At 42.9% G+C, this 18,628-nt stretch overlaps 1 protein-coding gene across 2 annotated transcripts in view; it reads left to right on the top strand.

The window, feature by feature from the left end:
* Nucleotides 1-450: 450 nt before the first annotated feature.
* Nucleotides 451-18,628, top strand: part of efna2a (ephrin-A2a) — a 144,943-nt gene continuing 126,765 nt past the window's right edge. For both annotated transcript variants that reach the window (XM_079573583.1, XM_079573584.1), the window contains exon 1: nt 451-1,358. In XM_079573583.1, coding sequence (XP_079429709.1) covers nt 1,216-1,358 — 143 coding nt within the window. In that variant the 5' untranslated portion in view covers nt 451-1,215. The remainder of the gene's footprint in view (nt 1,359-18,628) is intronic.

Below are 18,628 nucleotides of genomic sequence, written 5' to 3'. Positions count from 1 at the left end.
AATTAAAGAGTTCCGAGGATCCGCCACGCTCACTCTGTACGTACGCGCACGAGCCTATCCATCAGGCAGTAGCTTTCAAACAAGACTTTATGGGCGCTTTGCACAACCAGCTGCTCCACACTTAGACCCCGTGGAGTCATACAGATGGCTACAATTTATATATGTAAAAAAAAAGTCACATAGCCTAGATAAAGTTAATGCAAAGCGTTCTCGTTTTATCTTTGAACTCCGATTCGTTTCCATATGAAAGAGTGACTCGAGGCTTTTCTTATACATAAACCCGCGCACAGAGCCGGGGCGCAGTGAGTCAGCCATGCCGAGAGTCCCCCGAGGCAGCGCGGCACGGCACAGCATAGCTTTATACGCGCCCCTCCCGCGCGGAAACGAAGAAAGAGCGAGCGAGGAAGAGGAGAGGAGAAAGGGAGGGAGGCGAGTGTGTGTGGGGGGGAGGGGGTTAGATCCACCGCGCATCTGAGCGAGGACTCCGGTGAGCGCTGTCGTGGCCGCCATAGGTGCAGGGCGCGCGCTCGGGGCATGTGCGGATTAGCTGTGATCAGTTAACGAGCAGCGTGACGCGTACAGGGGAGTCCGCGCTGGAGCAGATGCTGAGGCAGCGGGGGAAGTTGCGAGAGGAGGCGGCGGAGTGACGAGGATGCTCCAGTGTTTTGTTCCCTAAGTTTGAACTCGAAACAACGCGGACGGTCGTTGTGTTTTTTTTGTTTGTTGTTGGAGCGTCTCGCGATTAAAAAAAAAAGGGCAAGTGGATGGAGATTTGATGTGATAACGACACAAAGCGCGCGCCGCAGATGTAAATATGACGGAGCATTTTGATGTTGTCTCGCGCCTGCTTGTGACCAAACACGTCCACAATAGAGTTACGCACGTCAGATGAATTTTGGAACAACATCTTTTTTATTTTGGTGGATCTAATCCAAATTGCGCACAGTCTTTGCTCGTGCGTAATGGGACAAAACTTTTGGAGATCGCAGCATCTTGTCAATAACGTGAGTTGCTTCATTTGTCTGCAAAAACTTGGTCTCAAAGTGCATTTTGCAACACTATGACTTGATATACTTGCATGTTTTTGCAACTCAGTCCGCTTATTGATCCATGCGCACGTTGGTCCTAAACTAATGATATAACGAGGGTTTGTGCAGCGACGACACAGTGAAAGTGAGACCCACTCCGTGAGCGACAGAAGCGAGTTCCAGCTGGATGGTTGAGATGCTGTGGCCGCTCGGACAGCGCTGTGTGATGGAGCTCGTGTTGCTGGCCGTCCTGTCCTGGGCGTCTGCGTGGGCAGAGGAGAAGATCATCTTCGACAGACACGCCGTTTACTGGAACAGCTCCAACCCCAAGTGAGTCCACTCTCCATTCCTGCTTTTCCGTCTCCATCTACTCCAGACTGTAAAGAAAACATGTACGGATTCTCCTGACGCATCTCTTTGACTGCTCTTTTATGTGTTGAGTCATTGTTGCAGCGCTGAATAATGTGGAGCTCCGTGCGCTCAGGTGTTTGCGCTCAGAGCCGTGTTTTGTGGTGAGGAGCTCCTTTTGTCTCAGACAATGAGGGCATCCTTCCTCCGCCGCTGCGCTTCGCTTTTTGTTCTTTTCTCTTTATCCCAAACACGCTCTGACACTGTCTCTCTCAAAGCTGCCACTTTCTCTTAGAACACCCCTCAAACCTGCAACACAAACTACACTATTTTTTCTGATAAATTCAAAATACCCTGATGATACCACTATGGTGATATTATAACTCTCTCTGACTTTCAATTGGAAAAGACTTTTAGTTAGATTTAGTGGACCTTAATTGATTCACTATAACCTGTAATCCAATGCAACCTTTTCCCCATTTGGCAGGGATTATTGATTCTATTAGTTGTATATTAGTTTGCCTTATTGTAGATACTGTACAAAACGTTGCGCCGTGCACTTCCAGAATTACCGCTCAATTATCACAAAATGTGTTGGTAATATAAGCCAAAATTAAAGGGTAATTGTTGCGCTGACTTATTATTGCAACTATATTTTTAGCGAGTAAAATAATAACCATTTTGCACATTTTTTTTGGTCTACACTTTTGCCGCATGGCGTAGTTCCTCTGCTCTCCGAGGCTTTTACTTTGAAATTTAGCGTTACATAAAAGTCCCTGTGATGAGACCCAGTTCTGTCTGTGCTCATCCTCATGCCTAAAATCTTAAACAACCTCCTTTGCGAAACACTGTATCCAAACTCGCGTATATACGATCTTGCGCTTTTTTTTTTTTTTTTTTAGTCTTCGATCGCAAACTCCCCTCTCTATCGCCAAGTTAATTTTGAAGTATTTTGGGGCGCACTGAAACACAACAGCAGTCCCTCATTGGCATGGGACAGGGCACGCCGCGTCCATCACTCTAATCGGTTGTGACAAGCGGGCCAGTCTTTCTCTCACTCTTCCCGAGCTCTCTCACTTCCTTCCTTCCTTCCTCCCTTCCTTCCTTCCTTACTTGCTTCCTCGTCCGACCCTCTCCCTCCCAGGTAGATAAATAAACATTGAAAGTGCTCCCTCTTGCTCGCTCACGGCTGACTTAGTGCGCATACGGGCCATGTCTGTGACTGCATCACTTTTCGACAGAGGACTTTTCAAATATTTAACAGGCAGGGGGGAACATTTTCTCCCTTTCTCTTGCTCGCCGTACGCACACACACACAAGTACACGCACACGCACACACACACATACACACACGCACACACACACGCACACACACACACTTTCAAAGCGGCAACGTCACAGGATAAATTTAAGTTGTATGGACACTAGCTTTTGGGTGCCGGAGAAAAAGAGGGCAACATCAAAAATGCATTGGGACGAAAGCTATGAATCTTGGTGAGGTCGTTTCCACCCCCCCGCTCACCCACCCACGTCCCCCCCCCAATGTTACATTGCTCATGCGCGCACTTCCAAACGCAAGATTTTGGGTTTGCTGTATGCTGGCGAGTGCGCTGACAGAAACCATCCTTCAGCGACAATTTGTGGCTAATTCTCCATCTAAATTTCCGGAATGAATGCGGCTTTGCGAAGAGATTAAAGTGGGGAAAGATGGGGAAAAGGCGCTCAGCAAATCTGTCCCGATGCATTTTGCAGATTCGGTGAAAGAATTAGATGGACCGAGGGATCAGGGCCGGAGTAAGTCGGAGGTGGGCACCAGTTTATCCACGTTAAAAAGAATGCGGTTTTTGTGTTTGACATCGGTTACCGGGCGGCCCTTTGTGGTTCACGGCGTAGTTTCACACTTCTTGGAGACGTTTCCTGTTCTATTTCCTGTGATCGGCAGCTCAAAGAAGTTTAATTTCCAGGCATGAGTGATTTTAATTATTTTTTTATTACACTCTCACGCCCATACTTTGTTCATTATTAGCGGCTACACGGACAACTTTTTATACTGGCTTTCATTTGCGGCACATTTTATTTTTTAATCAACAACTAATTGTCGGCTGTGAGATTAAGAATGTTCATTTTTTTTTAATCAATTGGTCACGACAGTGGACACACTTCAAGCACATGGGTCGAAACAGACAAATATTTCTAATTTTATACAGACAAGTTTTGAATTCTCAGAGCCACCGTACAAGCGATAGTACTCGCACCACCATTTGGGAACCATTGGCAAACTCCTCAGAGGATTGGGCCTAAACCTGTTTTTATAGCTTGTTATAGCCGACTTACAATCCGGTAATGTTTTCTTTATAAGAGCTACGCGCGCTGAGAAAATGCAATATTTGATAATGCCTTGAATATTGCAATGACAATATTATTATACTTTACTGAGCCTTTTCCACACAGTACGTCCAATTTAATAAAAAAATGAAAAATAAAATTAAGCAATTTATTTTGTCATCAAACGAGGCATAAATTGAGCAAAATTAGGAAACTTATCGCAAAAACGTTTGCGTATTTTAAGTTACCGTAAATTGTTTTTGAGTGTGAAAGCAAAGGAATTAGTAAATCTCAGTCAGATGTGAGACCTCAGTGATATATTGTGGCTTCTTGCAAAATGGATTTTGCGTAAACTAATATTTCGAGCAGCAAATTGCCGATATGATTACATTGTGCTGTCCTACTTCATACATATTTTTACCACCTAGTTTTGCTTATTGGCTTGCAAACTTACTATTAATGTGCATCTCTATTTTTTTCATGGGAGAACAAAACACTGCAATGTACTCAAGCCCGAATGTACTAAGTAAGTAGACAGTAAGACAAATGATACTCTTAACCTTGCCATTGTGAGTGCACAGTGAATGAAACATCATCATTCAGCAAGTACATTCCTACTATTAACACTTGTACCTCTTTGAATGAGAGGTAATGAAGTTGGCTGCGGCGCCGAGGCCCATACATCACCGGAGAGAACAGCCGCGATTGTCTCCCGACTCGCGACGACGCAAACATCTGGCCAAACGCGCAGATGTGTCATTAATTGATCACACTGCGTCAACCACGCACGGCGCGAAATAAAGCCATCAAGATCATCAGGATCAGTGAATGGTCATCCAAAAGTTCGTCCTCGACAAATATGGAAGGGCGCGCTATGTGTGTGTGTGTGTGTGTTTGGGAATGTTGATTCGGATTGGAGTGCAATGGTGCATTTCAAAAGGCGTATCCATAAAGAATAAGAGGCGGATGAAACTGAACTTGAGCTTATAGAGCTTTTTTACTGTTCTCACAAGAATACTGTATAAAGGAAGTGTTTATTTCTTCATTATTATATGTTACATGAGTAATTCTTCATACTCAGTTTGCCTCCATCTCAAGACATCTCAAAATGCTCCGTTCCACTTGCTGATGTCATGAGGTGGTGTGCCGATGCGCTTTGAGCTGCATACTTCACCGAACTTTGGTCATTTTAGTGCTCAAAGGGCCTCCACAACAAATCTTTTGTTCGAAATTGCCTCATTGTCTCACGTCCCAGTACAGAATGAGTCCGGTCATTTTGTTTGCCCACTTTGACCTGTTTCCATTACTAAAAGCGCGGTTGTACATAGTTTTGGCAGAAAATACTGTACTTCTGTTATGTCGACCTAATATAGCATAAAAAGTTGATGTAGTTTGCACAATAGTCTATCCAGTGATTGTGAAATGGGGAGGATGGAGAGGCTGCTGCGGTGGAGACGGAGCAGAGAAAGGTTGCAGATGAAATGGCAGGGTGGTGGGGGGGAAGAGAGTGCATTTATATGAGCAGCTCGAGCGATAATTGATTGCGATGCAAGGCTGTGATTGGTCAACTGCACACTATCGCAGTAGTAGCAATAAGGAAGCCGGTTAAGGTATACTTCAATAGCAGCACTTAATAGAAGCAGCACTGGCTTGAGAAAAAAAGTATAAGTTGTAATTAGTCGTTTTTGCAGTTGTTATATAAAGTTATTTCCATGGAGCTCATACAAACTTCGGGTCCTTCCTCCGACTCTGCGTGTTTGGCTAAAGGGAACCGCAGAAAGCCTTCAATCCTCCCGCTGCGTTGAAGTGCGCAGCGATTATTCACGAATTAGTGTTGAACATATGGCTCGTATAAGCAGCGCGGCTCCTCAAATGTGCGGCATTCATCACAGCGCATCCGTTTAATAAGGCCACGCGGACGATTTAGGCTTTTACCATTCACACAGCTTCATTCAATTACCGTTCCTTCCCACGGCGGAGCGCAATTAGTTGTTTTAGCACGTATAGGGTCATTTACATGGAGTACGGGCTAGTATTCAGAAAAGAGCTTGACTTTTAACGTCATCTGATGAGAGAAAATGTTAATATGACTTTGGGGAGTTGTGCGACACCGAATGACGGCACACAAACTTAAGGTTAAAGTGAAGAATATGTTTTATCATTTTAATAATAAATCAAAGTCGTTTTCACATTGTTTAGGTCGAGTTGCGCGGAGAAAGAGCGCAGAATGAATGACGAAGACAATATGGAACAAATCAAATCTAGATGAATGTACAAACAAAGAAGAAATAAATTATAATGCTGGTCTATGAAGAAAGACTAGCTCAAAACTTACTTTATTTCGGTTAAAGGGATATTTCAGGATTTTTGACATAGGGCCTCATATCCTAGTTCCTAGTTTACTGATCTCTGGAGATTTTTTTTTAGTAATTCATGCAGTTCTTATATTTGAAGAGTTATGTGGCGCTAGGCTAGTGCAAGGCTAGCACATTTCTACGGTATCAGCTAGCCTGCATTAAAAAACGGTCTGAACCACTCCACGATATAAATGTCTGTGTCGATAGAATAATTTTGGGAATATAACTGACCTTGCATCACATCAATGATCGCATTTTGAGGGACTATTTTCTAGCTGATCTCTCCGCCGCTGCATAGCTTACAACAACGAAGCTGATGCTGCTCATATATAAGTTCTAAGTTCTTTTAAATGCAAAATGGTTAAAATGATTCTATCAACACAGATATTTATATGGTTAGTCTGGTGTTATCTGGTATTTGCCTCAGGTGCACTGTGGAGCGGGTCAGATGTTTTTTATTGCAGGCTATCTGATACCGTAGAAATGCGCTAACCTTGCACTAGCGTAGCGCCACGTAACTCTTCAAATATAAGAACTGCATTAATTACAAAAAAAAAAAAAATGTCCAGAAATCAGCAACACTCTGGATAACTAGGAAATGAGGCCATATGTAAAAAATCCTGAAATATCCCTGTAAGTGCCGGGTTAGCATATCCAGTGAAACTTATCAATGGCCATACCTTAAGGTGCAACCCATACAAAGCTTCCATAGGTTAGCGCATGATGCATCCATGTTCCGTAGCTTAGAAAACGACTTATTACGGGAACATCCAAAAATATACTTTCCAGACGCCGCCGTTGTTTTGAGTTACGTATTCACTTCCAAAGCTTTCCATGATTTCGCTTTGTATTTTTGACTGTAATACAGCAGGGGCCACAGCTCAAGCGCTTACAGCCCTGACAGTGACAGGACTGGAGCGCAGGTTGTCAGTGAGGGATCTGTCAAACCTTTACCAAAAAACTAGACACAAACTAAGATAATGCCTTGAGGAAGTAGGAAGCTATTTCAGATTAAACCGGTTATTTTACTCACCGTTTTTAGCGGAGTACGCGCCCCGGCTCGTTTGCTCCAATTTACCCAGCATGCCTTTCCACGCGCATTAATCACAATCTACGCTTTAATAGCGCTCACCTGCTAATTAATTGTGTGGCGCTATGTCGGGTCAGCTTCAATTAGCGGTGCCTTGATCCTGACGCGCCTAACCCCAATCAGTCAGTGTAAATACGATCCACGCCGCAAATGTTTCTATGCGACTTACAAATTAGCCTCAACGCTAGCCCCTCTCTCCCTAACGCCGACTTTTTCCCACCTGGGACCATTCTCTCGGCCGGCCCGCAGAGTTCAAGGTCTTTCTGGATAATAGAAAATGAATGGGATAATCCAATTCAAAGTTCCCTGGCCACTTTCGGACACAGCAGGCACCGAGCGTAGACCCAGACGCTGCAACAAATGGATTTCTGCATGTGTTGAATTGCATGTATTCCAAATTTGACTGAAAAGATATTGAGTAGGTTGTTTTTTATTGTTTAAGAAGTTTAGATTACCGTGATATAGTTTCGTTGTTAGTTATATCTACATATGTGTGTAAAGTCACTTCAACAAAGACACAATATTCTGTCTCTTTTCACAAATGACTCAACCCGATACAATTCTGCCACATCTGTATTACGCGTATCCTTATGAAACAGTCTGAAATTTTTCCGAAATAAATCAAACAATCTGATCTGCACTGATAATAAATGATTTGCAGCGATATTCTGCAGTGCACAACACATACACTTGGCTCTTCGTCCAGTTTTGGGAAAAATTCGTTGTGCGCCCCAACAAAGTACAGCCCGACACACATTATCACAACAATGCAATGCAATACTATAGCGGCGGATCTGGAAATCTCCCCAGCAGCAGCAGCAGCACAGCACATAAAGGGATTTATACAACACCAGGAAGGAAAGGGATATCCAGCTCACAGCCCCCTGTCTCATCCACCAGTGGCAGCTCGATTTAGGTCACACCACCACATACAAGCAGAGTGGCTCAATACAAGGTTAGGCAGCCTCCCGTTTTCCCATTTGTGGTCCCTATGCACATGAAAGAAGAAGATACGCCATGCTCTAAACCTATTCTCTTACCCGCGTGTGATGTGGCAGCATTTGGCCGGTGTGGATGCTCGGACTGTGATGGGCTCAATCTTGAACCACTTATTGATTGAGAAGATGATTCCTCCACAGACCTAGACATGCTGAGACTTTGGTAAAATGTGCTTTGAACTTTAAGGGTTAATAAGTACATTTGTATTCAGTTTAGAGCAGTACTCTGATGGTTTGATAGGGGGAAACCAATTTTATCCCTGACCGTTTTGAGAATTCTATGTGACCTACTTTTTTTACCATGACATTTTTTAATATGCCATTGACGGCACATGACTTCCTTTTCCCAATTCCACGTAGCCAAAACAGGTTTGCTTCCTATGAGCTAAACACCACACTGTTACACTTTCCTGTATTATTTACAAGTATAAAGGTTGTGTCCTTTCCTTTTCTTTATGGTAAACAGCCATGTGCCTGTCCCTAATCTTTCGGCTCCAGTTGGCAGTGAGCGCGAATCTGAAAGGCATTGTGAAACGTCCCGTCGACGTCCCACCTAAAATATTTAAACAGCGAATTGCCCAAGCACAAACATTTTCAAGTCTTCCCATTGTGTGTACAGAACCCACTTCTTGTCGTAAAACTCATAAGGCAAAAATACAGACTATTCCATCGGGCATTTTTGTGCGGAATTTAGAATCAACACTTGCAAAACATCCATCATGTCAGGCTTCCACTAATTCATTTGGCACACGGTGGAGGGACAGTTGTGAGTGTTTGGAGAAGTCGTTTTTTCCTATTGCTACTTTTCCCGCACTCACAAAACATAAACAAACCTTGCAGCCGGATTAATAAAGTACCGTATTTTCCAGAGTATAAGTCGCACCTGCCAAAAAATGCATAATGAAGAAGAAAAAAACATATATATAAGTCGCTCCGGAGTATCAGTCACACCAGCCACCCTGGTGCACTGTTGACAAGCCTCTCCCGGCAGCACGTTGTTCAACCACCCATTTGCAAACTCGTTCCTCTAGCTGCGGCCATCTATCTTTTAGCCCGCGATCATCTTTTTTTGTTTTCGCCATTGCAGTAAGAGTAACTTACTGCAATGGCTTTTTGCCAGTCCCACACAAGTTTCTCGCTCAGTCCAAACTTTCTTTCTGTTGCTCAATTACCATTTTCGGCTGCATATTTCACTACTTACAGCTTGAAATATAATTTTCTTTTTGGGGGCATTTGTGTTCAGTCTTTGCAGATACTGGTACACAAGCCTAGCGTGCCCATCTAGCGTCTGTCAGTGTGAAAATAACAAACATGTGAAGGTATATATTTTGATATACAAGTCTCACCTGAGTAAAAGTCGCACCCCCAGCCAAACTATGAAAAAAGTGTGACTTATAGTCCGGAAAATACGGTATGTATCATCAATGTAAGAGACACTTTTGTCTCTATCGGGAAATTTGGCTTCCGCATTCGCCATATATGCCACTGGGACAATCTGCAGGACAAGTGGGCGATTGGGGTAATGGTCACGCAGTGGCTTAGGAATTCACTGACAAACTGTTAAGTCAGCGATTTGCACCTGGGCTGTTGTGTCCCTGGGAAAGACACTACATCCAAGTTTGTCTGGTCAAAGTAGTGAACCTCATTGAATCAGTAAATGGACATTCAGTGTAAAAAAAAAAAAACTGCCAAATGGTCCACTGGTCCCTAATCCCAAATAAAAGGGACTATCAATTTATATCAGATTAACCAATGTCCAGAAGTTGCCATTTAAGCCCTTTCGATGTGACAGACTTTTACCCCATGCAGCGCGACCGGGGCCTTTGTACAGCGCGAAAAACCCAGTGACCCTCCTTCCTCTCGCACCTCGCCGCGCCCCCTCCGTGGCTCCCAGGACCACGTTATAAAGCATGCAGGTGAGGGCCTTTGTTCCCCCTGTGCAGCTAATGTGCTCAGAGCAGCAGTGGGCACTCCTCCAGAAAGACACACACACAGTCTTTCCCTCTCTCTCTCTCACTCTCTCTCTCTATCCTGGCTCAACGGTCCAGAAGGAGTACCTTATCTAATCCCACGGTTTTATCCTTCAAAAGACTTCTCTCCCCCTCTTCCGTCTTTGTTCCTCCGCTCTCTCCGTACTCTCTTTATGCGCGGCGCCTTTGAGGAAAAACCGGGATGTCAAGTGAGCAGCGCCGACAGTCCGCGACACTCTCACATTGGACGGATTGGATCTCCTCAGAGACCTCGGAAAACTCCCACGCCACGCTTTGAGGGGCTACACCCGCGCATATGAAAAATCTCCCGCGCAAATACAATAGACATAAATTGGATCGGGGCTATAGGCGAACTCCACACCAGTGATGTGACTTTCATGTGCGAATAGGATCTTTTGAACGGCTATTTAACATGAATAGTTTCGAACGGATCTATTTGTAGCAAGGGTACGGTCTTCTTCTTCTTCTTTTCTGTCTTCTGTCTGTTTTTTGGGGTCACTTTACACCAGGAAAAGGACAAAGCGTTTTCCAGAGTTGTAGATGTGCAAGTCGTGACTTGAATCAGTAACTTGATGACCTGAGACGACTTGATAAAATGGAGTCTCGTGACTTATCTTGTGCTTGAATACCAATGACTCGACTTGGGATTGAGCTCTGTGACTTGAAAAGACTTGATGCTTCTCAAAAATATGTACATATGCAGTTATATAGACAATGAATAAAGCATTAATAAAGCCTCTGTGTATGTCATCAGTACAGTAAAGTGGAAGGAAAAGTAAAGAATTGAAATTAAACATAGCACTTTGACTTGAATCTAATGACCGTCTTTCGTTCTCGTACACAGTAAGATACTATCAGAAAAGAAATCTCTGTAAAAACGAGCCCCAGTGTGGTTTTAGGGATCATTTTGGTTCTTTGAAATGATCCGATTCCATGTATCCGGTTCCCAGGAAAGAGCCATAAATCCCGTCACCTGTCCAAACCCACACTCCCGGTCCCAGTCTCGTCCCCCGTGGGCTTGCATTGATGTACAGTCACCAGCGTCTCCTCCGCTCCTACCACACACCGAGATTTGCATCCAATTTACATGTCACCCCCGCATGTGTACTGACAGGCTGTCAAATTCAACCGGCCCCTGGGTTAAATCTTCCTCCTGCCTCCTCTTCCTCTCCCCCCGTCGCTCTCTCATCCTCCGCTCTTATCTCCTCCTCTTTCATATCATGACTCCGATAACCCCCATCACTCCCCATTGGGATATGTATCTTTTTCGACTGGCCAGGCGCCGCAGGCAGAGTCTATGTCTATGTACAAGTGCCCTACATGAGGTTATGCTCCTGCTTTGAGCGAGAATGTTAACGACGGCAATAACCCAGCTTTTTTTTTATAAATAAAAAAAGCGTCGGTCGACTAAGGGGGGGAAAAAACGCTGGTAATTAAAGTCAGGGCTCCAGCCTCGATAGCGATTTCCTCAGTGTCAGCAGGAGACAGGTTACATAACAAGATATTGGGCTCACTCATCAGCATATTCTAATGCAGTGATTGGCAGGAGGGCGCGCAGAAATCCAGGAGGTTGTCTGAGAGACCGGGTTTATTTTGGGATACCTCGTTTCCATGTCACTGTTGTAATGTGCTAGTGTGAACATGTTAATTATATTCTAATTGCACACTGTAACTTGGCTTTTTAGTTCAGGCAATTAACATTGATTTTGCAAGTAAAAACAAGCGGGAGCAGTGATCTCTCTCATGCTTGAATAAATGCAGTAGCTTGCCTTAGGAAGGGCATCTGAGTAGTATGGAGATTATTGTGGCTTTACGTTTTTCTCCCTCACTTAAAACATGATCCTCTTTAACTCAGCTTTCTCTCCATTGTAAACCTCGTAATGTTATTGAAAGTGAGAAAACCTTTATGGATTGTTCTCAGTAATGTTCCTTCTTTGGCAGTAATATAATACATTGTGCACATTACTGCATGTTTTACTCCTTATTAAAACCACACTGCATAACATCTCAGCCATTTGAATTTATTGATAGGATAAAATACAAGCATTTACTTAATTGTGGGTGGGTTATTGGTGAACAATACCTTAAAGCAGAACTAAGTTACTTATGTCCCTACAGACCATAAGCGTCACTGCATGTTGCATGTTTTTTTTTTTCCTCATTAATTGTCCCTTGTGTAACAACTCAGTTACACAATGGAGTTTTTTTTTTCACTCAAACTTGGCTGTAAATACTGCAAAAGTGCCGCTAGCCCACAGTTAGCTTTGCCCGTTAGCCTGTTAGCGTCTTCTTCTTGATTCTATTAGTGTGTAGTGGGCCTCCGACCCGGAGGCAGGGAAGTTGCAAGCATGGTTTTCTGGACAGAGACACCGGGGGAGATGAAAGACCCCCCAATCATCCCATTAACACTTGTATTACCCCCAGACGGACTACGAAAAGGATTTAATATATATTTATAGGGACTATATGGAGTTTAATAATGTTAAAATCAAGTATTTTCCTCCCCCTACATCTTCCAGCCATGTTCTAATGCGTAGAATGAGCCCAGACCAATTCACCACAACTGCCTCTAAAATCCTGCACTGTCACTCAAAAAGCTGTTACTTCGGGTCCGAATTGCCGTCATGCACAAGCTTAATATAGTAGGTACAGCTACAAGTATGACCTGAGGTGGCAGTAGTGAGTATAAAATGGCCAACTTGCATCTAGCCCCTTCAAGGTAAACACGTTACTTAGTTCTGCTTTAAAAATTCTCAGGGAGTGGGCTTACCTACTGCACCTGACTTCTAACTTTGCTGGGAGTGGGACATCACCCGCTTGTCTCCCAGGAGATTTGAGAAGGATATATGTTCGGTCCTATTTTTTTATATAATAAGCCGCTGCAAAAATAGCGCTGTTGGTGTCTAGGTAACATTTTTTAGCATGTATGGCTTGTTTTTGTTTATTACATTCAGAGCTTTATCACAGTTTAGTTTCTTTTTTCTGACATTTTCCGGCTTGATTTCTATTTGAACTGTATTTCACAGAAAAAGCTGCCAGTTCGTATTTCATAACACTAACAATGGCCAGGGTCCAGTCGGATGAAGCCAATGCTCCACTGGCATCTTTACAGGTATTAATGACTTCTGCTATTCTGCCGCAAACACTAGCCAAAAACGCTCTTGATCCAATGTCTATTTTAAATCGTGCTCCTAAATTTTGCTAAACAAATGCAACAAAACAGAATGGTTCGTGTGAGTTGTTTCTTTGCGTCGTCGAAAATGCTCATGCGCTCTGCCTTGTTTGTGCGGCTCGGCTGTCTTTCTGCTGATGCGCACAGGAAGTCACGAGCAAGTCTACAAGGAAATAATCCATCATAAGTAGTGGCAAAAGTTTTCAAATTGAGGCTTGTTCTTTCCCGAACTTGTAATACAGAGCCGCTTTTCAGCCACGGAAATGAAAGAGGACAGACAACGCGATTCCCAAGCCAGCGCACGACAGCAGGCTTCACTGGAAACAAAAAAAGTCGGTCTAACATATGTGGAGATGTTTAGGGACACTTCCTATGTTATGTTATGGGGTATCTGATGGTAGCTGAGCCTTTGATTCGTTTCGACAGCCTGACAGTAGTGTTCCTATGGGGTGCGCTTCATGACGGGACGGAGCAGTGTGCGCTCCGGTGCTAATTTGGACTGCCACTCATTGTAGCCAACTGTCAGAGCCACCGCCACAATTAGTGTTAAAATCTGGTGCTGATTTTCACCACCGCTCTGGCATTGTCACTCCAGCCTTTATACGAAATGACAGAAAAGGGGAGACTTTTGAAATCATGGTTTTATATTAGAAGCCTAATTCAATTCATCCAGGAGACAGATGAAGGGCGTTGGGTATCATTAATAGTGAGAAAGGTGCAGAAGTCAAAGTTTTACTAAGTTTTTTTTTGTACAGTTGTACTTCATGAGAGCATACTTAGATTTCATTAATTGTCTCTAGGAGATACTGCATCTCATGGGGCTTTTCCGAGAAACATATAAAAACATTTTGAAGATTTCTTGGTTTTTTTTTACATTTTCCTGCAGAATTCCTTAGAGAATAACAACATTGGTAGATCCAAAGATCCCACCATCTCTATGTAGCTCCTCCAGCAGTCCAGTGTTATTCAAATCAGGTCAGGTCAGGCGCTCTACCAGGATGACCATAAATACTTTTAGGCTAAAATGTATCATAAGCAATTAGCAATAACATTATTGGTTAAATCTGTGTACAGTTTTGGTAGTGAGTTGATTTCCTTAAAGGCTCGATACTGGATTTTTTTCATTTCAAACAATGACAGAGGAAGCCACTAAATTGAAATGTTGGTGGGGGTACAAACTCATCCCTCATCTTTCTAACATATTTGTAGCATTCCAATTCTTCACAGGGGCATGTTTATAGGCACATTTCACAACTAAAAGGGTCACTTTTCAGGGTCACTTTCACAAGAATGCTAGAAAACTAGCCTGCAAGTTCATGAAATTGATACAAATGCTTTATAATTAGATCTACAGTGTTTTCCTCACAAATGTCTGAGTTTACAATATACTTAAAGGAATTATGCGGAGTTTAAGCATTTTCATCCCCCTACATCAGGGGTAGACAACATCAGGCCCGGGGGCCAAAACCGGCACTCCATCATCACACTCTGGCCCTCGATGATTTTGAGAGATATTATGACCCAAATCGGAGATCAAATGCCTGTTAAAGTACACTAGAAATGTGAAAAATACAGTAAATTTCTTAAAATGTCTTAACAGAGCATCCTTTTAGGCCATAATCCTAAAAGAATAATCATCTAAAGGAAGTAATGACTTAAATCTACTTGAATTAAGAGACTAAATCTAAAGTTTGAGTATATTTGGTTTGGCCTTAGAGCAGATAGAACCTATTCTTGCCAATGGAACGAGCACAAGGTTTTTCTTAATTCAGATTATTTTGTATAATTTCAAGTGATAAATAAATATTTTTTACAGTAAAAGTTAATTTGTCTGTTTCCAGTAGGATTTCTATTTGTTCGATTGTCATTAGCGTTTTTATCTGATCTTATATTAGTTCAAACCGACTCAAATTTATTCAAGAGATTTTAAGTAATTTATCTAATTTAAGATGGACATTTTCCCAATGTATATGATGTACAACACTGGCATATGTAGAAAGTGATGATGATGGTCAAATGCTTGACCTCGTGTACCCACAGCTGTTGGTTACCAGGGTGTCGACTTTTCAAAACAACAGTAACTACTACTCCCCGAGCACATTTTCTCCATCCACCGTGTTTGTCAGCAGCGCGTGCACCTGAACAAAGTTCCCCGAAGGACGGGGCTACTTTCTGGACTGTTCCTTCCTCCAATTGTGCGCGCAGCGATACGGTACATTTTTAAAGCCCCTCAACAGCCTTTAGAAACATTACTCAGCTTCTTGGCATGTTCCAGGCAGCGGTTGGATGTTTACTATTAGGCAAGGCAAGGCAAGTTTATTTGTAGAGCACAATTCATACACAAGGCAATTCAATGTTCTTCACAGTTGCATAAATACAAGAAAACAAATACAATCAATAAAAACATCAACATAGAATTAATCAATTACAGTAAGTAAGTCTTGTCTTGACTCGCTCTGTCTTGAGCACTATTTCGCTCTGTCTTGAGCACTATTTATTTATTTATTTATTTATTTTTTAGACATACGTGTAGGGAAATTATTATTGACCGGAGTTTACGGATGGCTAAGGCCCGGCTAATTCACCACAACTGCCTCTAAAATCCTGCACCGTCACTCAAAAAGGTGTTATTTCGGGTCTGAAGTGCCGTCATGCACGAGCTTAATATAGAGACTGCAGCTACACGTATGACCTGAGGTGGCAGTAGTGAACATAAAATGGCCAACTTGCATCTAGTGTCTTTAAGGAAGACAAAACAAATTTAATTCCATAATTAGAAAAACAATCAGGTATAGTTCCTTTGAGGAACTTTAACACTCACACTTTTGAAAGGCTTTCAATTCCATAAAACCTAATTTCAGTGAACTTAACTTAAGGTTAAGGTACACTTAACTGTCCCTGCGGAGAAATCTAGTTCATCCTTCTTGGAAGCTGAGTCAAAATGTCAGGAGTTGTAAGGGTCCGCGGTGCTGCGCCCTGTGTCCCATCTCTAGATATTGAGCCGAGTTCATGGCCAGGAGCACATAGCCGGAGGATTAGCCTGTTATGCATGTTGTTGGGTTTATTGGGGAAACCAGAGCACCCAGGGGAAACCCACATGGGCAGAACATGCAAACTCCCCACAATAACGGCCCACATGAGTTTACTTACAAGGACTGCAATCTCTGGCATAATGTTTTATTAATGAGAACGAATGAGTACAATAAACATGTCAGTTTTGGGCTTCGATGTGGGTAGGCTCCCGGGCCTGCATCCCCCCGATACACAGACATGCAGGACAAGAGGGCGAGGTGAGTAAACGGGCAACCAGAAAGGCTCCCGAAGCTAACAATCATATCTTCATTTAGACAGTTTTCTCTTTTGTTTCTGTGGAATTGTAAATCGTAAAAAGTTTCACTGCTGGATATGTTGTTTGTGTTGCACTTCAGATAGCTGTCTTTTATGGGATTTGCATGGGATTATGCACAGTGCAGCTCGGACACCTTATCCCATACATGCCTTTTTCACGCAATGTTCTTTCTCCTCGAACATTTTCAGCCCGTGCCGCAAAATAGCATCATCCGATCTGCCCTGAGGGGTGTAATGATCTGTTTAGCATGTCAGCAGCGCGGCTCTGAATCAGAAACACAATATAACTGTTTACTCAACTTCGCTGCGCGTTTGATTGCTCACACAGGAGCCTGATTGGGAAATGCATTGCTCTTCCCCTCGCCTCTAATGAGTTGATAATGGCTGCCGATATAAACAGGGCCTGGTGCGATGATGTAAGCGCACGGAAACAACCTGAGGAGGTCCTGGGAGTTGTTGTTTTAATGGAGCGGAGGTACGGGAAGTCAGAAGTGCCAAAAGACCAGATGAAAGAGTGGATGGGAGAGGGCGAAAATTGCTTGGAGAAACAAGGCCGGAATGCAGCTTTGATTTTGGAGCGGGTTCCCTTGACTGTGTGCAGCGCTAATTGCGTGGCTATAGCTTAGAAACTGCAAATATATACGCTCTTCTCCTCTCACTTCTAGGGCCATAACAGCAAATCTTCTGGTGGTTGCTATGTAAAGTCAATTGGGCCAAATGAGACGATAAAAGCTGTTTTATTGTTGAGTAAATTTTGGGCTGTTGTTGTTCAGTGTGAAGAGCGTTTATGCGCTGATCTCAAGGTGCGTGGCTCAATACCAGCTTCCAATAACCATCATTTTCATCTCCTGTGGTGCACCTGAAGAAGTTCAAGCACTGCACATAGTACCGGCGTAATGGATCCTTTAGGGCAGGGCAATTAATTAAAATTTAATCAGAATCGCAATCTCTACTTTGGTCAATCTCAATAATCATCATGGGGCTTTGAAATCGTTGGGTGTGTACAGCCATTTCAGCACCTAGTTTTAGAGTTTGGTTAGACAATGGAAGATTTATGTGCAAGAAATGCTACTGGAGGAAAGCATTTGGGCTTTTTTTCTAGCCGGAGTTTGAATAAAATTTCATGAATCAGCTACATTTATTACTTTGTAGTATGAAATATTTATTTATTGATTCATTTTTTGCCATCTCGTCCAGCCCTAGGATCCTTGATGCAAAGGAATTGCAGAAGAGTGGAGGTAGAAAAGCTCTTTAAAGCAGTACTAAGTAACGTGATTACCTTAATAAATCCTTTCCGTAGTCCCTGTGGGAGTAGTACAAGTGTTAATGGGATGATTGGGGGGTCTTTCTGTCTTTCTGTCTCTGGCCAGAAAACCATGTTTGCAACTTGACTGACACTGGGCCTGAGCAACCACACACTAATAGAATCACGAAGAAGAAGCTAACAGGCTAACGGGCGAAGCTATCTGCGGGCTAGCGTCACTTTAAACAGTATTTACAGCCAAGTTTGAGTGAAAAAAATGATTTCCATTGTATAATTGGATGTACAATATCCCTCTCTCCCTTCGCTTTTCCTATCAGCGTAGTATTTACTCTCCAAGACAATTAATAAGTGAAAAAATCGTAACTTGCTACGACACCTGCAGTTGCGCTTATGGCCTCTAGGGGCAAGAGTTACTTAGTACTGCTTTAAATGTGATTTAGCGTGAAATTTAATTTGCAGGGTAAATCTTCTCACAAAAATAGTTGAACATCCACCCAGTCATTTCTTTCTGCTTTTTTATTTTGTGTGGACTCTTAAATTCTCTGTCAGGAGACGGTACGAGTTATACGTTTTTTTTTGTTTTTTTCATTGCTTAGAGACAAACAATCGGTGTAGCCTTTAGCTTACTTAGCTCTTACAGTCATCGTTGAGATCATGGCTGAACATAGAAAGGTCTACCCAAATCTTCCTTTCCGCTGCATTTTACT

The sequence above is a fragment of the Gobius niger genome (genome assembly GCF_951799975.1).
Source record: "Gobius niger genome assembly, chromosome: 16".
NCBI classification, from domain to species: domain Eukaryota; kingdom Metazoa; phylum Chordata; class Actinopteri; order Gobiiformes; family Gobiidae; genus Gobius; species Gobius niger.
The sequence above is the reverse complement of the archived record's forward strand: the minus strand, read 5'-3'. Positions and strand labels throughout refer to the sequence as shown.